Source organism: Schistocerca cancellata, chromosome 9 (assembly GCF_023864275.1).
Source record: "Schistocerca cancellata isolate TAMUIC-IGC-003103 chromosome 9, iqSchCanc2.1, whole genome shotgun sequence".
Classification (NCBI taxonomy): Eukaryota; Metazoa; Arthropoda; class Insecta; order Orthoptera; family Acrididae; genus Schistocerca; species Schistocerca cancellata.
The window spans coordinates 380,896,261-380,921,473 of NC_064634.1; the positions used below are offsets into that span (position 1 = coordinate 380,896,261).

At 43.8% G+C, this 25,213-nt stretch overlaps 1 protein-coding gene across 3 annotated transcripts in view; it reads left to right on the plus strand.

Annotated features, from left to right (window-relative positions):
• Positions 1-25,213, plus strand: part of LOC126100957 (protein spaetzle 5) — a 335,947-nt gene that overhangs the window by 210,070 nt on the left and 100,664 nt on the right. For all 3 annotated transcript variants that reach the window (XM_049911620.1, XM_049911618.1, XM_049911619.1), the window contains exon 2: positions 7,930-8,093. In XM_049911620.1, coding sequence (XP_049767577.1) covers positions 7,930-8,093 — 164 coding nt within the window. The remainder of the gene's footprint in view (positions 1-7,929; positions 8,094-25,213) is intronic.

Sequence of the window (25,213 nt, forward strand, 5' to 3'; positions counted from 1 at the left end):
GTGACCATATCCTTCTGAATTTATCGTTTTCTTAAGCACAGCAAGGGAACCATTCCCTAGCCACGAACAAAATTCGCATACCGTACCGCCACCTCCCCCATACTTCACTCTTGGCACCACACATGATGGCCGGTAGCGTGTCGAGGCCTTCGCCTCTCCCATTGCCTTGCATCGGCTTACCACAAGCTATAGCATGTTTCATGCATGAACCCAAACCACTGCTGTCTTTCACTGCCCAGTGGCGTCGGCTCTTTACACTACCTCAAGCATCGCTTAGCATCGACTACAGAAACGTGCGGCTTACGAGGAGCTACTCGACCACTGGACCCCTTTCTTTTTAACTACCTAGGAACAGTAATAGCACTTTCGCGACTGCAGATAGCACTTTGGAACTCAGGACTGACTCCTTCCTCTGATTTCACGCGATTTTTTGCAGCCACCCTCCAGAATGGTCTACATTCCCTGTCCCTCGGCACATGTGGTCTACCTGTTCTTGGTTTACCTATGGTTCCTCCTTCGCATTCCCACTTCATAATCACATCGTCAGCAGTCGACTTGGCCCGCTTTAGAAAGGCTGAAGAAGTCCCTGATGGATTTCTTACTCCAGTGACATCCGGTGATTAGTCCACGTTCGAAGTCACTGAGCTCTCCTGATTCACCATTCTGCTGTTACTGTTCCTTTACTGACAACAGAATGTTTACCGGCTTGTTTTATACTGGCCGGGTCGCCTCTCCTGATATCAAACTATTCATTCCGCATCACATAGGGGTGTCCACGTGCTTTTCATCCGATAGTATACAGAACATGCTTCGGAGCAGAGCCGTATGGAAGTGATCCTACGCATCTCGAAGAACTGTCAAATGTGCCTCCCCCATCACCGAAACCCTAAAAACAATCTTTCTTCAATTTTGTTATGCGATCAGATACTGGTGTACGAACGACACGTCCATACGGACACGACTGGCAGGCGCAGCGAAACCGACTATCCAGTGGAATTTGATACAAGAACGACATGGCTTAAACATTTAGCACAATGATCAGCAAATAAACTTAAGGCTTTCGGTGCTTTAGTATATGCCAAAATTCCCAGCACACGAGAAATTTTTAAAAAAGGACATATGATCTTGCAACACCAGATGCTTGAGCAATGAGCAATGGCAGAGCATTCGTTTGTTTACACGAGGGTTCAAATTATTTTAAGATGAAAATGGTATCTGTAGGTACGACGACTAATAATACCCGTAATTTATCAATTATTCACAGAACATTAAGTTCTGAATTCTTTTTTTATTTACACAAGAGATCGTACAAACCAAATCTTCGGAGCAGCAAAAGTACTGGCTGGAGGAAGTCACGTATCCTCGCTATCGTTTTCACTTGCTTCCTCCAACGTGGCGACTTGCTCCAGTCCTCACTTGCTAGAAATCGGAAAAAAAGCTTCGGTCAAACGTATGCCTGACATCACTTAAATTGCCGAAGCCGGACACAGACTTCGAAAACCCAGAACATTTGGCTAAAATCAGATTATTTTCCGGCCACATACAGTCGCTCGACGAAAAGCTAGCCTTAAAGATCAGCACGCGTGAGCCTCGTTCCGATCAATATCTATGACATAAATTACATAGGAAAGTAACAAGTATTTCGTGAAAGCGCGTTATAGAGACGTTCATGTAGATAGTCTTATTGTTCTCAGTCAAGAAGTGTAGAAAATATGAGGTTTATTGGAGAGCGTTTAAGCGTGTTTGCTACCGTTCTTTTAATATAAAACAAACAAAATTACCTACGTGCCAGTGTCCATTTAGTAGATTTTAACAAACGTTTATTAAAATCTGTTTCCAATCAAATTTATTCAGACAAATAAAAAGTCCGGACAGTTGCATAACCCTCGCAAGGATCTGTCCGTAGCATGTTCTGTACACCATCTGATCAGGATCTGCAACTCCCTCCCCCCTCCTCAGACTCCATGGATCGCCTCCGAACGCACTCAAAATTAGAACAAATCTGAGGTAGCAGCCAGAAACAGAATGCTTGGACGAAATAAGAGTGGAGAAATGTAATGGCGACAACAGCGTGCGTGGGCCAAGGGAATGGCTTATTCTCGGAGGCAAGAGGTAGAAGAACTCACGTACTTCTAGTTAGTTCTTACACAGTCTTTCTTCTCTCTCTCTCTCTTTTACGTTTATTGCTCCCCCTCTGCACCTACGCCCTTTGCGGGGGCCTATCTTGCCACGTCTTCGGTACAATTCTGTGCTCACCCGAACGCGAAAGACGAAGTACCCAATTCAAGTCCAGGTTTGCCGAGAAAGTACAAAACAGTGCACACTGCGCTTCAGAGAGAAAGATTCGTTTGCAAAGGCTATGGATAAGAAATTTTCTCACATTTATGGAGCTCAGCGTCCGCAGTAAAAAGCAGTTGGGAAGCTCATACAAAAAAATGACATTTATAACGATTTTAATATATGTCATTGTTGTTACTGGATTCTAATGGCTACACTGTTCACATAACTATAAAAAACAAAACGCAAAATAAGTGAAAGTTCCTTGTGGTAAATGTCTACAGTTTCACCTCCTGCTCCTTTGCCCACCTACACACTGGTTTCGTCTTCACAGTCACATCCCCCAAACACATTTTTCTTGCGAGCTCTCCAATTCTTGGGGATGGAAGGCACATTCCTCTGTGCTGTCTACCATATGCCTGATGCTGTACGCCGCGGAAAAAAAGAAGTTATCAGTATATTGGCTCAAGAAACGCAAACAAACATACGCAGTCTTGCACGCATGCAAACAAGTAAAAACAAGTAAATACAAACAGAAAAACATGAGTATCATGTTTTAGCTGGGGGTGCAATTGCAGTAAAAGAATGTTAGATAAAGAACTCTCCACAAAAGGTGAATCCGTAGAACTAATAGCTTTTCCGATAATTTCGTCCTCTTCAACTTCGGAAACTTCTTTAGCTTCTAAAGTGTGCTCTTATTTTACAGTCAGAGACCTATCAGGAGCAACGTACAACATACTTGTAAATGTTTTATACACTGATCGTCCAGTAACACCCAACATAAAAAAATTCCGTCGCGAAAACTAATTCTTAGAAGAATTGCACATTTGCATTCATTTTTTTTCATTCTGGTCATTAGTTCCGCAACCCACATTTCATTTCGCACTTTGTTTGATTTTCATTCATCAAATTAAGGGGTGTTTGTTAGGTTTCGGAAAAGGTAACACTGCATCTGCTACAGAATCGTCGTAGACCGAAAATCATTGCTTGGGCCAGCTGCCAACCATATAACAGGCATTTTCAAATACACGTTACGGAATTATTCCTGCAAGCCGCTAACAGAACCCGGAACTGCGACCTTTTCTGTCTCCGCCACGGATACAAAAATTCGATAAGACCCTAGCACTTTTTCACACACGCTCCTTTCACTTTTTGTTCTACCTTGCCGGAAAATGAACGCCATTCCTTCAAGACGCCGTCACCATCACACATATAACTTTACTACAAAGAGCACTCGAAATCCTTATGGCATCGCTTAACATTTCCTAACGCCTGCTTCCGTCTTATTCTTTCAACTGATTAACAGACCAAAAGGTCCTATCATAGATGTATAACAATTCCAAAATTTACCAACAGCATACCTGTTTCCCGTTATATCAATCAATTTAACATATTTCAGAATAAAAGAGTCATTAATAAAGCAAAATGAAAATAATTACGTCACCATAATTACTGTGTGATTGGTCAGACAGTGTTAGTGATGTCGCCCTCCAGAAATTTACTTTCACTTTATATTTGAATTACCATAACACTGCCCCACTGCGTAAGATTTCCGTTCTCTGGCTGTTTGCACCGCTCTAGACTGAAGTAAAATTTACAGCTGCTTTGACCAGCACTTTCTTATACAAGAACTTCGGATACTTTTTTCTAAATAACCTGTATACAAATGCGGCTTCCAGCGCCGCTGGTTTCCGCAGTTGAACAGATGCTGTGAAATCTCAATTACACGTTAATAATCGTTGGAGCCATTCGTTTTTTTTTTTCTCTTGTTGAGAACAGCAAAGTGATCAGACTACAAAGACCTCATCCCGTGTAGCTTACTGGCAGGTTAACCGCAAACCGCAACTTGTAGTCAACGCATGCATTTGCAGCTGAGTGTGCTAAACCACAGTGACGGGTTTCATACTCGCAACAAATTCGGTCTCTTCGGACAATGCCCGACGGAAAACTTTTCAGGAACATTATTTCACGCGTACGGTGGAAGACGTATCATCAGACTTACAAAACGCCCTGGTATCAGTGTTGTCCACTGCTACTTACTGCAGCTGTGCTTTTCGATTTAATCTGGACTTTATACCACAGCTTTAGTATACATTTTCAGAAAGTAGCGTTTTCCTACGGTCTGCAAATCGTGATCAATAACTACAAGGCATTTTGTTCCAGCCATTCCGTGAAAAATTTAAGTTTCATGTTGCAAAGTAGAGATGATGAGAGGTAACATCCTGTCAGCATCGGGGACCTTAATGACATAGAATTAACTAGACTGGATAAGGATGGCAAAAGAAATCGCTTAGCGTTTGTTGACAGGGATCTTTGCAGCATTTGTCTTAAGGGGTTTAGGAAAACCACATCCCTCGTTGATACTCCAATGTAAGTCATAAGAGAATTTGGTTACATCCAACAATTTAAAACAGGAAACGATGGAATCATTCCAGAATAAAAAAGGTCATTAATAAACAAATTTTCCTAATCGGGTTTTTCGCCCTGCAGCGGATGGTGTGCTATTACGAAATTTCCTGGCAGATTAAAGCTGTGTGCCGGACCGGGACTCGAACCGAGAATCTGTGTTTTTTGCGGGCAAGTGCTCTACTGATTGAGCTGTCCAAGCACTACTCACGCCCTACTCTCACAGCTATCTCATCTCCCAACTTCCAGAAGAAGGACTCATGGAAGAAAGAAAATCGCGGAGAGATGGTTTAGCTAATGCTAGGGAACAGGAGAACTTCTGAGAAGTTTGGATGTTCGGATATGAGGCACTGGGGAAAGTACCACTGTGAGGACGAGTCGTGAGTAATGCTTAGAAGCCTTAGATAGCTCACTCGGTCGAGCGCTTGGTCGCAAAGGCCCCGGGTTCGATTCACGGTCCGGCACACGGTTTTAACGTACCAGAAAGTTTCAGATTTTAAGTTCTTTAAAATGTGACGGTGAGTGTGGTGCCGCCTCGCGACTACTTTGTTTCCTAGATATTCGAATAGCTAGGACTCTGCGCGGATTCCGGAAACTCTGACCCGACGCTGGCGATTTGGTTTAGTCACGACTATGGCGATTGGTAGTCATCGAAAGCTCGAGTTTCGCCTCTCATTTGACGCCTATTGAGCGACTGCACACCCAACATAAATGGCACTTACCAAAATTGTAAAACAGTTGAGCAGTCCAAACCAACATGTGGGGAACGCCCTTGCCAGTTCTCTCAGCTTTCTGCACTGGAAGACATAACTCGACTGATCACGGAGGACCGAGCGAGGTAGCGGAGTGTTTAGCACACTGGACTCGCATTTGGGAGGACAACGGTTCAAACCGACGTCCGTCCATCCAGATTTAGTTTTTCCGTGATTTTCCTACTAAACCGCTGCGGGCAAATGCCTGGATGGTTCCTTTAAAAGGGTACGGCCGAGTTCCCTCTTCATCCTTCCCTAATCCGAGGTTTTGTTCTGTCTCTAATGACCTCAATGTCGACGGGACGTCAAACAATAATCTCCTCCTCCTGATCATGAAAGATCACCTTCTCTCCACTTCTGAAATACACCATGGAAACTCCAATTTCACCCCAGAGCGCACACTACTTGAACTCTCCACAAGGACTGCCGACTGATCCCCGATGTCGCAATTTCCAAACCGCTACACGAGGTTATTTAACTCTGAGGCTTTCCAATCAGTTAGAATCCGAAGCATCACGTAGGCACTTCCGTTCACCATTTCCTGCTCTCGCTAATAGAGCTCCAGTATCGTGCATAAGTTTCTCTGCCAGTGATGTTGGAACCCACAAACCAAACTCGAGAAATTACTGAACAATAAAACAGTGTATTCGGCTCCATTTAGGAGAATTTTGGGAAAGATCGGCCCATCATCTTCAGTCCAAATAAAACACCCTCACCCTGCAAATGAAAATTGGTCGCGGCGAGTATAATAGCGGACTGGGCTGGCGCACATGGCGGCAAAGAAATGATGTAAACTGCCGGGAAAAAAATACAACAGTCTCAAGAATTATGTTCAGTGGCACTAGGGTATAACATGTGCATGCTGAAGGGTTGTTATATTAGTGATTCACTTGCGACAGTCATCGGTGACCAGAAGGCGCTTTGGAAGCCTGTTTGCACCCTTTGAATTTGAGTTTATAGGCAGTAACTACTGAAGTCCGCCCCCGGTAGCTGAGTGGTCAGCGCGACAGACTGTCAATCCGAAGGGCCCGGGTTCGATTCCCGGCTGCGTCGGAGATTTTCTCTGCTCAGGGACTGGGTATTGTGTTGTCCTAATCATCATCTTGCAAGTCGCCGAAGTGGCGTCAAATCGAAAGACTTGCACCAGGCGAGCGGTCCGACAGGAGGCCCTCGTCACACGACATTTCATTTCATTTCAACTGTACCGAGTTTAAGGATCAACAGTGTTTGCAGCATTCTTTCGAGGGTACAGCCATGCCCCACCAATGAGTATGTACTCCTGTTGATAAGCGTCGCATTGTGGGCCTCCGGGAGCTGGGAGGACGTATCTACGGATTGCTGCACATGTTTAGCACAGAGTACTGGTAGCGTACCGCTGCTTTCGACAGCGGCCTGTGGAACAATCTCACACCTGGAGACCTGGCTCTGGACATCCGCGTAGTACTGACACACTTCAAGATTGACGCACTGAGAGAGAATCGGTGGCCGACCGAACATCATCCAAGGACGAAACGCAACCACCCGTTGCGCCTGTTGTGTCATCACCGAATATTGGAAACTTTGTGCTTGCAGCAGGCTTAAGAGCAAGTGTATCTCTGGTTGGATTACCATCGACACCACCACACCACCAAGAATGGCAAATCTGATGCCGTGAAAGATTTTACTGGAGAGTGGAATTGTGCTCTATCGTCTTTAGTGATGAGAGTACTTCTGTCTGTTAACGAGTGATGGATGTGCACGTTGACGACGTAGACCTGGAGAACTGTTTGTTCCGGAGTGCATTCGCCCACGACACATAAGTCCCACTCCACGGTGTGGGGAACTGTCAGTTACAGCTCGCGGTTGCATTTGGTGCTTTTCCACAGTAAAATAACCAGTGCACACGGTGTTATCCCCATGCGACTGCCATTTCGTAAGAACCAGTGCCGAACAGCAACAAAAGGCGCAAGATGCATGGGCCAATCTATTGTAGGATACCATTCGGCACATTTATGATCGTTTGCATGCAAGGCTGCACCTCTGAGTTGCGGCTAGAGGGCGATACACTGTGTACTGATTCGACTCTTTGGACACTCTTTACTGTAACATGTTTGTTTCATTTGGTCTGAATTCGTTATTATACAGTACAGTCCTAGAATGACATCATGACATCTAATGGCTCTGAGCACTATGGGACTTAACATTTATGGTCATCAGTCCCCTAGAACTTAGAACTACTTAAACCTAACTAACCTAAGGACAGCACACAACACCCAGCCATCACGAGGCAGAGAAAATCCCTGACCCCGCCGGGAATCGAACCCGGGAACCCGGGCGTGGGAAGCGAGAACGCTACCGCACGACCACGAGATGCGGGCATCATGACATCTAACTTGTGAATAAAATTACCTTGTCCTTGTCGTTAAGACCGTCGCATTTTTCATCTGTAGTGCATTAAAATTGTTCCATAAGCAAAGAGTGTGTCGAGGTAGTGCAGTGCTGGGTTCGGTTGCAGGTTTTGGGCGTGCTGCTGGCGGCAACCCCGCTGGCGTCGAGCCCCCAGTGCGACCACTACGGTGGCTGCCGCAGCTACCCCTTCCTGCCCGCGCCTCCAGGCAAGACGCCGTCCTGCGCCAAGCCGGGCGCCACCTTCTGCGAGAAGATCGACCACTACCCCACGTGAGTATCGCTAGTCTGCCTCACTTGGTGTTTTCATAAAGAATAAAGTTCAACCCCACGAAGGGAGCCAATAATTGTCATTTTGATATGACCAAATGATTGAATTTTGAAATCAGAACGACAAGATGAATACGGAGGTATCGTACCACCACTCCTAGAAACGCTCCTTCTCATCTGTCGTCTATAGTAGATTCCGCAGCATCGCGCGAAGCTCACTCGTGGCCGCGGGTAGTCTGCCGTGCGGAAGCTCGTGAAACAAATTACACAACTTATTGCCCGTAGACTTCCTCCTAATCCAATAGTCGTCAAACTAATTTGCTCAAGACCCACTACTGGTATCTACATCTACATGGATACCCTGCAAACCACATTTAAGTGCCTGGCAGAGGCTTCGTCGAACCACCTTCACAATTCTCTATTATTCAAATCTCGTATAGCGCGCGGAAAGAACGAGCACCTATATCTTTCCGTACGAGCTCTGATTTCCCTTATTTTATCGTGGTGATCGTTTCTCCCTATGTAGGTCGGTGTCAAAAAAATATTTTCGCATTCTAAGGAGAAAGTTGGTGTTGGGAATGTCTAGCCCAAAATCCTGTATCATTTCTCCCATATTTCGTGATAATACAAAACATGCTGCCCTTCTTTGAATTTTTTCGATAAACTCCGTCATTCTTATCTGATGATCCGACACCGCGCAGCTGTGTTCTAAAAGAGGACGTACAAGAGTAGAGTAGACAATCTCATTAGTAGATCTGTTACATTTTCTAAGTGTCCTGCAAATAAAACGCAGTCTTTGGTTAGCCTTCCCCACAACATTTTGTTGAATTTAGTTGAATTTACGCCCTTTATATTTGACTGATTTATCGTGTAACCGAAGTTTAACGGATTTCTTTTAGCACTCATGCGGATGACCTCACGCATTTCGTTATTTAGGGTCAACTGCCAATTTTCGCACCATTCAGATATCTTTTCTAAATCGTTTTGCAATTTGTTCTGATATTCTGATGACTTTATTAGTCGATAAACGACAGCGTCATCTGCAAACAACCGAAGACGGTTGCTCAGATTGTCTCCCAAATCGCTTACATAGACAAGGGAAAGCAAAGGGCCTATAACACTACCTTGGGGAACGCCAGAAATCACTTCCGTTTTACTCGATGACTTTCCGTCAATTACTACGAACTGTGACCTCTCTGACAGGAAGTCAAAAATCCAATCACATAAATGAGACAATGTTCTATAAGCACGCCATTTCACTATAAGCCGCTTGTGTGGTACAGTGTCAAAAGCCTTCCGGAAATCCAGAGATACGGAATCGATCTGAAATCCCTTATCAATAGCACTCAACACTTCATGCGAATAAAGAGCTAGTTGTGTTTCACAAGAACGATGTTTTCTAAACCCATGTTGACTGTATGTCAAAAGACCATTTTCTTCGACGTAATTCATCATGTTCGAACACAATATATGTTCCAGGATCCTGCGAAACCTCGGGCCGCATATGTAATGATCTGTTACAAGTCATGCGATACCCCCTAATATAGCGATGGAGGTCCTTTCTCCAGGTGTGGTCCAGCAACTCATGGACTTAACAAGTCGTTGGAAGTCTCCTGCAAAAATACTGAGTCATGCTGCCTCTATAGTCGTCCACAATTGCCAAAATGTGGCCGGTGCAGGATTTTGTGTACGAACTGACCTCTCGAGTATGTCCCATTACATGTACGATGGGATTCATGTCGGGCGATCTGGGTATCCAAAATATTCACTCGAATTATCCAAATATTCTTCAAACCAATCGCCAATAATTGTGGCCCAGTGACATGGCACATTGTCACCCATAAAAATTATGTGGTTGTTCGTGAACATGAAGTCTACGAATGGCTGCAAATGGTCTCCAAGTAGCCGAACATACCCATTTCCAGTCAATGATCGATTCAGTTGGACATGAGGACGCAGGTCATTTCATGTAAACACAGCCCACACCATTACGAAGCCACGAGCAGCTTGCACAGTGCCTTGTTGACAACTAACTTCACTTAGGCAGTTGCCGCTAACGCTCGCAGTACTGGTCTAAGGCGCTACCTCCAGCCAACATTTTCAGCACTTTAATTGCCAAAATGTGTTAAGAAACAACGGCGGCCATCCCCGCCTTTGAAAACAACAGGTCCGGCTCGGACCATCACACATTCAATCACTTATGGGGGGGGGGGGAGGGGGGGGGGCGGAGAATAGGCCCCACACCGACGGGAGCGGCCCGGAAATGGTGTGTTACATGCTGATCATTACAACTGCGACATCTTGAAGGCGCTTTGCAACAAACGTCTGCTGTTTACGACTTCGTAGGCTACAAAGTGGTGTGGCAACTGGCGTTGTAGAAAAGCTGGATGGGAGCAAAAATGATTAGCTAATAAGGTAACGCAATAGAGAGAAGATTTACTTAATTTGTGTTTCTCCAAGAACATGAAGACTCATTGCAGCTAGGAAGAGGCTCTCTGAACTGAAGCACAAGCGATGGGGCTGGAGCCACGACTAGGCAGCGTCTGCGTTGCGTCACGTAGCGAAGTGGCTCCGAGTGCGAGTGGGCTGTAGCTGCGTTCTATATCGCGGCGCGGAGGGCGTTCGTGGTGCGGAGCCGCTGGAGGCGTGGCTCAGCGGGCGCGGTTCATTGGTTATCATACCCGTGAGGTGGCATTGTATATGATACCACAACGTAAAATTAGCATTAAGTGTTTATTCTTGGATGTGCAAATCATTTGCATTTCAGAGAAACTGCATGAAGTACATATAAGTAGCGCCATCTACTTTCTGTATATAAGGAAACATTACACAGTAGATTTATCATTTGGAAACTGCATTTGAATATTGGTTTGTTTGTGAGAAAATGGTGTTTTTCTTCTTGTAAGGAGGACAACGTCTACACCAAGTGTCGTATTCGACAGCTGAAGGATCATGATCTACCTACACTGCGATTTATAGTACCTCTATATTGATGATCGTGTTGGTTGGGATACGACGACTGGCATGTGTATAGGGAATTGATGTGTTCAGGATCTGACGTAACCAGCGCCTGAGAGGATACAAAATGGCTCTGAGCACTATGGGACTTAATATCGGAGGTCATCAGTCCCCTAGAACTTAGAACTACTTAAACCTAACTACCCTAAGGATATCACACACATCCATGCCCGAGGCAGGATTCGAACCTGCGACCGTAACAGTCGCGCGGTTCCGGACTGAAGCGCGTAGAACTGCTCGGCCACCGCGGCCGGCTGAGAGGATACACATTGTATGCTCTGCCACGTAAGATCGTGCAGTCACATCACTTGCGTCAACTCTGAAAATGGATTTGTTTGCAATATCCACGCGCGAAATGCGACAACGTCTGGAGCGCCACACACTGTCAGCATGACGTCAATTGTTAAAGCTTTTGATCCTGCAGCAGGAGGCGGCTTGCGCACAGAATTACGCCCAACGACACAGGACACAAGAGCGGAATCACGTCGGCTTTCCTGACGTGTCCTGTATTTGGGTAGAGCGTCACAATGGACGATATGTAAGTCGAGACTCCGAGGAGAACGAACGTGAAGAGACTGCATTCGTTATTTTCATACCCGCCCAGCAGCTGGCATGATGGTATAGGATGACATTGGGTACACAGCACTATCATCTACGGTTCGCACAGCCTGCAATTTGGACAGCACATGTTGGCCATGCTGTCCTGCTCGACCTCGATTCAGAGACAGTGTTAGAGAGTTGCCCCGGCCACCACGTTCTCGAAATCTATCATCCATTCAGAACATGTGGTCGTGAATTGTCAAGTCAGCACTCGACAGGCACTACAACTGGAAAACTCTGGCATGCCGTTGAAGCATCATGGAAAGTTATACCAGTTCAGTTCGGCTCGATGTCCAACCGCGTTAGAGTCACTGTTCCTGCCAGAGGTTGCAGCTATGTGTACTGAGTTTTGCATCATGTTGACCCCCAGTTCAATTACGTATTCTTGCTAATATACTCTAAACACACGATTAGTAAAATTTCGTTACTTATATCCTTTGTAGACTTACAAATTTATAGCCAGTAATATATTTGCAGCTGTCCAAACATTTGCATCAGCCCCTACATTTCATCTTTGTGAGCCACTTCATCAAGACTAATTCAGTCACGCATTGGGCGATAAGAAAACAAGTTCCAATGAAACTATAATTTCTCTGATTTCACTTTCACTGTATGGTCATTAGACATTGCTCCAGAAACGTATCAGGAAGAGAGAATAATATGCTTCTTGTCTTTTACTACGAAGCTACCTTTTAAGGCTGAGGCAGTCTGTGATGCAAAATACAATTCTTGCATCATTTCACACTGGTAATTGTCGAGAGGTATTATCGCTCTTACGTAGCAAACAGGAGGCGTATGTAGTACCACTTTCCCATTATTGTCTGTAGATTCAGTCAGTACAACTTGCTGAAGCACCCACACTGAAAAAAAAGATACTCCAGAGCTGATGGAGCGAAGATGTTGCAAGTAACATCCGCGAGTGAATTATTGATTAGGACTTTACCATAAAATTGAGTTAATGTGCGGATCACACATTAAATCAAATCGATTCTAGTGATTAGTCACCGATGACTAAGCCAGCAAATATGGGTGTTTTCGTCTATTTACGGATATTATATTTCATTTACAGACATTGATAGGCAGCTATCAGTCTTCCGCAAACTGATGTAATCTGTCCATCTTCCTACATTTCGGAACATTATTTTAATAGAGAGATTTCCCTACATACATCTGACAAGGGAATGGTCCAACATGATGAAACCTACCCTAAAAGTTTTCACGAAGGCATAATACAACGAAAAGAATGCACTGTCACAATTTTAGTTGCTAAAGCGCACTGCAAGTATTTTTTTATGATAAAGCTAGTCATTTTTGCCACACGAAAAACCGCTTATAACAGTCGTTTGTACAGCTCTTCCTGTCTAGAGTGGGATCGGCGAATAAGCGGAAGCAGCCCGTGACAATAGGATCTAGCGCCGGATAACTCAAAGCCCAAAGTGCCCGCACGTGAATTTTAAGCAACTAAACCACACCAAAAATGTTTCAAATCATTATTTTTTAAAAATAACTTGCAGTTCCTATCGACAGCTAAACTTTTGCAGATGTAATTGCTACACAAGTGACTAGCATAGGAAAGAAAATCAAGGCAGTGTATGATGTTACGTTACGGACGACTTCCATTCCATCGCGACTTTAATTTGTTGGCATTAAATATTTTATAACAATTTCTGTATCACAACTCTTGTGGCAGTTTTTGAATAAAGTATATGTTGCTAACAATGAAATAGGTCCCTGTTTATGCCCTGTAGTTGTCACCACAATGCGATGTGTATATTGGATGCCGAAAACAAACGTTTTCCTTACACCAGGCCCACCTGATAAAATAAAAACTAATGCATTTAGAAACTTCGCAGCAATTACTAGTTTTATTTAGACAGAAGTGGAATGGAGTAAGAAATTGTTGCGGCCGTTTTTCTGCATATTGTGCTGCATACCAGGCATATTTGATCAAATTCGTAAAATGTGATGCAAGTTGGCAATGCAGGAATGACTGGATGAACAATACTGTTCCGATGATAAACCTGAAATGACAAAGAGATATCGGAAATTATATGGTCCGACAGTTTTCTGATAAATGCTTTACACTGTGAAGCCTATTTTTTTAATTCACAGGCTGAAGCATATTATTGCCTCCGGGTGGTATCCGATTTATATTTCACCGTCGTCCTATAGACGAGGTGTCATTACGTCCAAACCAGGAGTCCTTCAAAAGCAATAAATCATTTTCCACAAATGATAAGAAGACGATTAGGATGTAACATTCAAAATTAATCTCGCTTAATTTTCCAGATTTCGTTACGTCGATTACAAGACTTGTGTAAGCCAGTAATCTATAGATACTTACCACTGGCATTGTTGTATATGGATGTGTCATAGCATTCATCGACTGCACAAGTGACTGTCATTTTTTCGCCCAAAATGATAAAGAGCGATTTGCACGATATCTGACTGATCGGCTTTATAAGCAGTTTTTGGGGATAACAAAAAGCTTCGTCTTCACATCAGCTTCCCTGTAATATCACCTGTTAATGACATCTCCTCTACACATTTACTTGAGGTAAGCTTGGCAATTTTGCGACTTTCTTTTCCGTATAATTTCCTGAATCTATTTACCTAGTTCTGAGATGCCTGGAAATCAGTAATGATCCTCTCATTTGCAATTCAGAGCATCCTGTCTCGTAGATTTCCCTCGGTAACGGAGCACTGACACTCACGGGCAGTTCTAAATCTTGCGAATAATTTTTCTTTAACAGTTTTGAGATGGCGCACATTTCATGCCTCGTGTAAATATTTTTACCATTTATACAATTCTTTTTCAGATTTTACAAAATGAAATCGACTTTGCACATTGCTTAAGTTTATGCATTTCTCACTCCTTCGTTTAACCAAAATATTTACAATATTTCTCACTGAAAGCTGTTAACGTAATTGTTTTCTTTGAGCTTGAAAGGTATTCTATTTTTTGTTCAGGACTTAAATTAGCACAAAAATTATCGTTTGAACGGCAATTCATAGAATCATCTAAGTTCTTTCCCGTTTCTTCTATTTCTACAGTTTCTAAAGAAATGTCCAAGAAATTAACTGATAAATAAAACATACGTTGGACTTCGGGAGAAGTAGCTGATTTAGATTCATACCACATTCTTTGTGTTTCAACATTGCGAGGTTGAAAACATTACCTGGATTCTACATTAGTGTGATACTCTGCAGCCTGCACAAAGACAGATGCTGTAAGCAAGTATATACCAAGAAATCGCAAACAAAATTAAATTAATTTAGTTTGATTTGCTTTGTTAACATTTAGTGATACCTCAAAGACAACTGCTAATGGTTATGGACATTATTGTATTGTATGTGTTGTATTGTATGTTAACCGGGGACCTAGAAACGACGGAGAGGCTCCGTCCCCGCCGCAGCCGCAGTGGTCCACAACCCCACGACGACTACCACAGTCCACTTGACCCCACCGCCGCCCCACATCGAACTCAGGGTTATTGTATGGTTCGGCCCCCGGTGGACCCCCCCAGGGAACGTCTCACACGAGACGAGTGTAACCCCTATGTTTGCGTGGTAGAGTAATGGTGGTGTACGCGTACGTGGAGAACTTGTTTGCGCAGCGATTGCCGACATAGTGTAACTGGGGCGGAATAAGGGGAACCAGCCCGCATTCGCCGAGGCAGATGGAAAACCGCCTAAAAACCATCCACAGACTGGCCGGTTCACCGGACCTCGACACAAATCCGCCGGGCGGATTTGTGCCGGGGACCAGGCGCTCCTTCCCAATCCGGAAAGCCGTGCGTCAGACCGCACGGACAACGGGGCGGGCTTATGGACATGAAATGAGTTGCAAATTCGAGTGAACAGTAATTGTGAACAACTGTCTCAGAGTAACTATCAACGGAAACTGAAATCCGCCTTACAAATTACAATGGCGTTGTCTTGTGTTAATCTGTTTATCGATGTGCCGTCAACCAAGGCCATGTGCCCGCCGTATTCCGCATGCGCTGCCTGCTGCAGCTACGGCAGGGGTGTACGTTTCTCCAACCACCTGGCGACCTATGAATTTGGCAAATTTCAACATATTTTTAAAAATACTTTCAGTGTCTCTGGCAGCTAAATTTTTGACACTGTGTTTCTTTCGGTATATTCAACCTATACAAAAAATTTCGGGGCAGGTTTCGATAGGTCGAACTGAGTAGCTCCCTTGTCTGTCATGCGGCAACAGTCTTACAGAGCTGGCGATGCTATCCCCCAGGTTATTTATACAAATGATGAAGAATGACGATCCCATCACTGTTTTCCTAGGAAAATCTCGGCACAATGTTCGCTTTCAGCTATGTTTCTCCTTTGACATGAACATTTTTGGTATGAAGTCTTTATGCCAGCCGCAAGACTGCTTCGAAAATCTGAAAGAACAGTTAACATAACGGGCGGAATGCAATTAAAGATTTCCTACCCTTCACACTGGAATATTTTGATGCACTGACACGCCTTGATAACCTTCATACACACATTAATTTGATGAAAAAAAAAATGGCTCTGAGCACTATGGGACTCAACATCTTAGGTCATAAGTCCCCTAGAACTTAGAACTACTTAAACCTAACTAACCTAAGGACATCACACACACCCATGCCCGAGGCAGGATTCGAACCTGCGACCGTAGCAGTCCCGCGGTTCCGGACTGCAGCGCCAGAACCGCTAGACCACCGCGGCCGGCTAATTTGATGATATGCTGACCGTACCTGATAAGTCTGTTACGAATATGAGGTGCATCAGCGGCACCATTACACTTTCTTGGGGTATACAAGATGTTAACGTCGTTCCAGTTGAACATTCTCTGTTTCGTATAACATACTAGGTTCTATTACCCAAACATTCTTCGAGCGACACTAGAGTTGCGCTCTAACATTAGTTCTGGTACAGTACATGAATGACGTAATAAATAGTAGGATTACCGGTAGTACAGGTAGCACTGGTAGGGAAATAAATATGAATGAATTTATAGTGGAAAAACTGGGATCCATCGACTATAATGTAGAACAAAAATACTGCGTACGTTACGCAGCCCTTTATATGTATATCCTCACTCAGTTTCTAGACGGCTCATCGTTTCTTGTTTCTCGGAGAACCTAGTAAGACAGTGATCGTACACGCAGACAAAGCGATCGAAATGGGGCAATGCCCGATAGATATGCAACACACGTAATGTACAGGTAACGCAGTTACGATCTTAACTGAAGGAGATTACTAGGAAAACTATCGTAATTTACGCTTACTTACGGTAGCCTACGGTAGTTGTACAGCTCTAATCAAGACTGATTTCTAAGAAAATATTTCGTAGGATCGTATTTTGGTTATCATTCTATAAGGTAGTACAGTGTCGAGCGCATTTCTGAAATGTAGGTAGACGGAATCTATCTGATTTGCTGCATATCCTACCTGTTAGGTATCATGTATGAATTCAGCTATTTGAGTTTCACACTAGCAGTTTTTGCTGAATTCATGCACGTTCTTTGAGAGATGCTCCTTTTCTTTTAGATACTTTACAACGTTCGAACTTAAAATATGCTCTACGATCCTACAAAAGACCTATGCCAGCGGTATTCTTTTATAATTCTGTGCATCAGTTCTTTTATCCATTTTGTAAATGGAATTGACCTTTTCTCTTTTCCAGTTACGCGTGTCACTCACTTTGCGAGAGAGACTTAATAAATGCGACGTATACATGCAGACTGAAGCGACGAATGAAAGTTTGCACCAAGGCTGGGATTGATTCGAATACAGGTGTCTTGCTCACTAGGCAGATGCGCTAACCACTAGACCACCCCGTCACTGTGGCTTTGCATAACTGCGTGGGCCACCCTAGCATCCGTCCCTCCTCACTCCAAATCCCCGTTCATGCCTCACCCCCCTTAGTATTCCCCCCAAACTCGAACAACATGCAGAGCAGGAGATCCGGGTTCGAACCCTGCCCTTGGTACAAGTCTTCATTGTCCCTTTAGTCTGCCTATATATATCACAGATGTTTGAGATTTGAAAAGGACTCGGAATCACATAGTTTCATTTGATTAATGCACTTATGCCTGAGTTTCGGGCGGGATACCCCGTTTCGTTTGATGCTGACATGCCTTTCCAGTACACTTCGAGAGTGTCTTCAATGTTGTTCTTGTTTAGGGCGAATACGTAGAAGGCCGAGGCCTGAATGGGAATTTATATTGAGCAGGGGGACATGCTAGAGTAGACCGTGCACTGTGCAAAGCCGCTGTGCCTGAGTGGCATAGCGGTTAGTGCACCTGAATAGTGAGTAACAAATCTGAGTTCGAATCCCGGCCTATGTACAAATTTTCATTCGTCGCTTCAATCTGCACACATACATCACAGGTGTTCGAAGTCTGAAAATACCTCTGCAACCGTATAGTTTCATTTGATCGACAAATACGGTAGTGTAGTTATTCAACCTCTACTTATTTCTTTGCATCAAACGTCTACGGATGATAGATTACATCATGCGATACCACTTTTGTCAGGGACGAAAAGTTTGCTGATGGTTCCCGATGACGCAAGGCATCCTTATATATTGGTTAAGTACCTGAGAGACAGGAAGGTTGCCGCGCGGGATTAGCCGAGCGGTCAAAGGCGCTGCAGTCATGGACTGTGCAGCTGATCCCGGCGGAGGTTCAAGTCCTCCCTCGGGCATGGGTGTGTGTGTTTGTCCTTAGTATAATTTAGGTTAAATAGTGTGTAAGCTTAGGGACTGATGACCTTAGCAGTTAAGTCCCATAAGATTTCACACACATTTGAACATTTTTTTGACAGGAGGGTTTAAGCACTCTCCGGTGTGCGTAAGCAGTGTTTGTTGCCTATGATCCAGTGATCTGCTGCACATTAAAGGTAATAGGTCCCGCAAAATTAAAATACAGGGTGTACAAAAAGTCTGGAAACACATTCAATTGTTTATTGCACAAGAACTAAACATTGTACATATGTCATACATATTGTATTTTGAAGAGAAACTCTGAATTTTTTTCTTTTTTTTCTTTTTTAAATATACAAACACTAGATATGCGAACCATGAGTGACACGGCAGACGTCAATACGGTAATCGAATTCATGCCATATCCGTCCCAGCATGGCGTCGTCGACTGTCGCAGTCGTTTCCCGTATTCTCTCCCGGCGTTCTGCTACATCAAGTGGTAGAGGTGGTACATACACCACATCTTTAATGTGTCCCCACAGAAAAAAGTCACACGGAGTGAGATCTGGGGATCGGGGAGGCCATTTCATGAAATAACTGTCCCTTCTGTAGCACGACCGATCCATCGATAAGGCAGCTCCGTATTTAGGTACCCACGAAATTCACGATGAAAAGTGGGTGGAGCCCCATCCTGCTCAAAGACGAATGGAGAGTCCGATTGCATTTGAGGCATCAGTCATTCCTGCAACATGTCCAAGTAGGAATATCCAGTGAGAGTGCTCTCGGCGAAGAAGAATGGCCCATACAGTTTTCGACGTGACAAGGCACAAAAAACATCTACCTTTGGGGAATCACGCTCAAATTCAATGCATTCGTGTAAATGCTTTGTAGCCCAGATTCGACAATTATGCCTGTTCACTTTCACATTATTGTGGAAAAGGGCTTCGTCGCTAAAAATTAAGCGATCAATAATGCCATCCCCATCCTCATTCAAGTGTTGCAACTGCGAACAAAACTCAAAACGCTTGTCTCTGTCGTCATCATTGAGCTTCTGCACTAGCTCCAATTTGAATAGTTTCTTAGACAACTTATGTCGCAGAACTTTCCACACTGTCATTGCAGCCATTTCGAGTTCACAGGATGCACGACGCACCGATTTCCTTGGACTCCTTACGAATGTCTCTCGTACGCGCTCCACATTCACTTCACTCACACTGGGACGTCCGCTTCTCTTTGCCGGGCACAAGCAGCCCGTCGTAACGAATTTGTTGTGCCAGTGGTAAATGGCCTTCCTTGTTGGTGGCTTCTTACCGTGCTTCGTTCTAAACATCCGTTGAACAGCTGTAGCACACTTATTTTTATCGAACTCCAACACACAAAAAGCTCGTTCCGCACCAGAACTCCCCATGTTTGCGACTAGCGCTGACTATCGCCAAATTACCAAACTACACTGTGGCGGTATACATGAAAAAAAAAAACTTTCAGAGTTTCTCTTCAAAATCACATATGTAAGATACCTGTACAATGTTTGATTCTTGTGCAATAAATAATTGAAAATGTTCCCGGACTTTATGTACACCCTGTATCTTACTCCACTTGGACACACTCTTTCTTAAGGTTTTCTGATTGCAAATCACTCTACCAATTTACTGGGCTACAATGCACAACACCTAGTTAATAGAACCTCCTAATTCTGTAAAAACTCATCGTCTCAGCGCTGGCACGTACTAAAGGATACCTAGCGTCGTCGGGAAGCGAACAATTTGTCTCTAACGAAAGTTTTTCCGCATAATGTGATTTATCGCCCCTAGGCGGTTGAGGCAAGGACTCTGAAACACCGTGTATCTCTTTCAGGAAACTCATAACACGCGGGTGCATTAGAACAATTTATTAATTTGCTGCAGGTTTCGAACAACGATCACTATCTGGCACGAAAAATTGGCTACTGCAAGTCACATGTCAATCATGTAGTGGCCTACCTTGTAGGCATCAGGATAACTGAAGACATGAAACAAGAAAGATAAGACAACTTGCGAACAACTTTGACATCGACGTTTAGAGTCTCGGTGCTCCAAAGGCTTTCCCACCAGTGACAGACGAGGCGGCAAATGGCTGTACAGACAGAGAAAGATGCAGCTGGCTACCGCAGGCAGCAATTGTATTCAGATGAGCTGCCAACACCCAAGACCACTGCTGCCATGTCGCTGGGAAACGAACCGCAGCTCCCAAGCGCTAAAATAACACGTGTTCCTTAAAGCGTCCGAATCGTCACCGATCTGAAGGACGATTAGCCAAACATGAAGAGACAGTTTACGGGTTTTTTACTGACGGAAAATGTGTAATCCTGTTTTCTCGTAGTTCTCTGCTCCCCTGCCCTAGGATTACACATTTATTTCAAAGCGTAACTTTTATCTCGTAATCTAGCAGATACTCCACGACGCCATCACGCTATAGCTCTATGTTGTGTGTATACACATCGTCATGTCGAACAGGTGCTTACAAATATTAAAGAAACATACAATGTCTAGCCCCATTATTACAAGAAACTTTCTTCGGAGGCATCCCAAGATATTAACTCGTAGAATTACTTATGATACGTCAGTTGTCCAACTGATGCCCATCCTTTCGATGGAATAATGTCACGGATGGTTGTTACATTAAGAGTAAAAAACAGTACAACATTTCAGCCATAGACGGCCACAGGGCGAACCACTAAAATACAATGTTTTAGCTGAAAGTCTAATTCAGCGGCAAACTTATAAGAAATAATGTTTCACTCTCCACAATAACCACAGTTTTCAACACACACTGCAGTTATAAGAGTTTGAAATGACTCAGTCAGAAGATGATTTTAGGATTAGCATTCCACATGTTGCGTGGAGCGCTTCCCACAGCTGATGAAAGCACCGGAAGAAAATTCACGCATAGAAGACAATTACAAAGACTCTGGCGACGGATTTCTTGGATAAAATATTCGTGGGTAACTTCAAATTCGGATAAAATACCAAGCTTTCGATGATTGCCTCCGCCATTGTCGCCCAGGGCTAAGTCTGACAGTCGTGAAAGTAGAAAGGCTCCCACTTCGGCGCTCAGAAGACGACATTTGCTTGGCTAGATAACGTCACGGACATGGCGCATGCTGAGGTTGCGTCCTTCATCCACAGAATGCGTTTGTGCCGATGTCCAGCGCATCTTGCAGTGCTACCAATTGCATCAGGCAGAAACCTATGAGGAGTCTTCCTCTGTGTTCTTCCTTTACCTTCCATTCGTTGCTAAGTGCGTAGTCGGAGTCTCTGTTGAAGTTGTTACCTTATAGTCTGCTTTCCGCTGTTTCCCTTATCAGAGTCCTAACAGTTTGATGTATGAGCCAGAATTCTATGGTTCAGACATAATCTCGTGTCTGTTTAGCAGACTGTGCTCGGCTATCGCTGATTTTTCAAAATTCTTATACTCAAGATGAAGCACATGTTCAACACAGCGATCGGCAGTAATTCTTACAAATTGGCGTACGTAATGGCTGACACATTTGCAAGGAATATTATAAAATTCTCGTAGTCTCAGGTTGAGAGTATCTTTAACAGGTTGCAACATTTCTGTAACTTTTCTGGGAGGCCAGAAGACTGGTCTGATTCTTTGCTTGCTTAGGACTGTGTCTTGCTAGTTGTAGCGTAGGATGGAAGTAGTGCTATGTGTTGGTGTTCCTGACTTGGTTGAATGACACTGCGTATTGGTTTCCTCGACAGCGTTAACTTAAAAAAAATGGTTCAAATTGCTCTGAACACTATGGAACTTAACTTTTGAGGTTATCAGTCCCCGAGAACTTAGAACTACTTAAACCTAACTAACCTAAGGACATCACACACATCCATGCCCGAGGCAGGATTCGAACTTGCGACCATAGCGGTCGCCTGGCTCCAGACTGTAGCACCTAGAACCGCTCGGCCACCCCGGCCGGCCGGTTAACTTAATATCAAGGACTGAATACCCATTCCTTCTGAACATCACCGCTACATGATTGATATCTGAGGCGAGATGATTCTGGCTCTCTGTATCAGGACGATACGGAGCTTCACACGTTGACATAAAGGTCTCCGTGCGTCGATGTTCGATACAAGAATGGTGGCGCCGTACATCTGTTTTCCTTCTAACCAACACATCTAAAAAAGCAACTTCCCGTGCTTCTCCATCTCTGTTATATATCTTAAGGCTGGATGGATACCAAAGCAAGAGAGCTTCTGTAAAGTCTGGACGCTAGGAGAGGAGGTGCTTGCAGAAGCAAAGCTGTGAGGACGGGTTGTGAGTCGTGCTTGGGTAGCTCAATTGATAGAGCACTTGCCGGCGAAAGGCAAAGGTCCCGAGTTCGAGTCTCGGTTCGGCACACAGTTTTAATCTGCCAAAAAGTTTCACATCAGCGCACACTCCACTGCAGAGTGAAAATCTCATTCTGGATGGATACCGTTCGTATGGTGGATAATTTCTGCAGAGTCTCGCAATGTACCATCATGGCGAAACTCAGTCCAACGCTCGTTCTTCGAAAACCTCCAAACCTCAATTCGGTTAGATGTAGAGGTTAAGAGTGCCTTCCACCTCGATTAATGGTTCCAGAGAATTTTACAAACACATTTCCATCATAACCCTATCATCATTAGCATTAACTTATCAACGATGCTGGTGGTTGAGCTCCGTATCTGTGGATTAAATTAAATGTTTGTTTTCTAAACACTCTCATTAGGCACGTCGATGCCAGTCCGTCCTACAAACCAGAAATAGCGACAAGTCAGAGATGGCTACACTTCGTAAATAGATATTTTCCATAGGCATTACTATATGACCAGAGACTCTAGCGGTAAAGGCAGGACTTGCGGTGTTCCGCGGTTTCCAGGAAAATAATTTTAATCGGCGCCGTAAGTTCATTCATGATATATTTACAACGCAGGTATGCGAACAGTTCACTTTTACAGTTTGTAAAACACCGTATTCCTTGGGCTGAAAGCTGAACAAAATCCTTTTGCAATTCGAAAAATCCCCAGCAGTTACCGAAATGCGACGAGACCGCATTAAGTTGAAACGACACCATTACATACTGATGCCATAGCATGTAGGAAGTAGCCGCAATTCTGTGTATCTACTAGGTGCAGCGACTGCAACGGATTACTTTCACATTCGACAGTCTCTTGTCTCGACCCCTGTTACATAATATTATAGTATGGCACTTTGTACTGTAATACGTGTTTAGTTACACAGTCGACCCTTGATAAAGTGAGGTTCGAAGAACCTCCAAAAAGTTTCGAATAGCTGAGAGTTCAATTTAATAAAATGTGACTGATCATGGAGAGATCAAGGAATAGTTGAAGTAAGGCTATCCCTTCCAAATCTTAACTTAAAAGTATTACAGTAGTTTTAAACATTCATATTCCTTTACTAAGCTAAATCTGTAACTCAAAAGAATGTTCATTTTTAAGTTTAATTCATTTTCACTTATTTTAACATTTAAAACGAAAGGAGCAGAAAAATTTCCGAAGACTCATAATTTGTTTTTGTTTGTTTGTTCACAAAGAAAACAGTGAACTTTCCCTGATTCAGTAACCTGCAGCGTGCCTGGTCGAGCGCATTTTCTATTGCAACCAAGGCCGAAAATAGGCTTATGACAGTTGTTCCTGAAAATGGCTATCACGCAGAAATAGACCTACGGTAATAAACAATATAATCGGACACAGCAGCGTCACGGTGTCATAGCATAATATACAATGTCCTTAAAGGAAAAAATGATAACATCGAACAAAATTTAAGTGTTAGGCAGTCTTTTTTGAAGGTATTTGTCTGGACTGTAGCCTCGCCTCGTATGGACGCAAAATGTGGACGATGGACAATCTGAAACGTTCCGTTCATTCGTACCTCAGAGTTTCGTGGCGGCACGTGAGTCAGATTACGCAATGTACTGCTCCGCGGGTTTAGTCGGCAACGACTATTGGCGGACCGAATTAAATATCTGCTCTGCTACATTATCTGTCATCCTAAATAACGATCGCTAGTCTCGGATTGATCCGCTGACTTGGTTAAACCTCTCACCGGTTATTATTTACTTTTAGGAAACACTCCAAGATTCGACCACCGGACGGGAAAATATTCACCGCAGTCAGCGAGTGATTGCTAGCTACTCCTGCCGATAATGACAACAATAAAACAGGAATATAGTCCAAAATCAACACGAAAATCACATAAAATTATTACACTCAAATTTCCGCCGAGAAGAATATAAAGGATTCAACGAAGACCTCCTCAAGTCCGACTCGTTCTCTAAAGCCCATCGTACAACTAGCTACTTCCCTCCACAACCTAATCTGAGGTCTCTGTTAATTGAGCGTCTGCACAGGATGTCTGACACCCACTAACAGGAACGCACTTTCGGATACTCTCAAATTTCCGTATCGCAAGAAGTAACTCGGTTGACCACGAAAGGATCACCTTCTCCCAACTTCTGACGTAGACTAGGAAAATTCTAGCTCTACTCCAGAGGACACATGACACCTTCTTGCACCCCAAAATAGTCATTTAATTGTGCGTTTCTTGCTTTCGACGGAACTTTACCCATTCAAGAGGACTAGAGTAAGACTGGCGCATCATCTTCATGCCGAACAAAAACACCTTTCCCTACAAATGGAAACTGGCCGAGATGACTACAATAGGGGACAAGGCTAGCAGACATGGGCGCACAGGAAATGGTTATTTATAAATTCAAACAACAAGAGAACGCAAGTATAAAGTTTTGGTTTTTATTTGTTGTGGCACAGGAACCTAAGTGTAATGG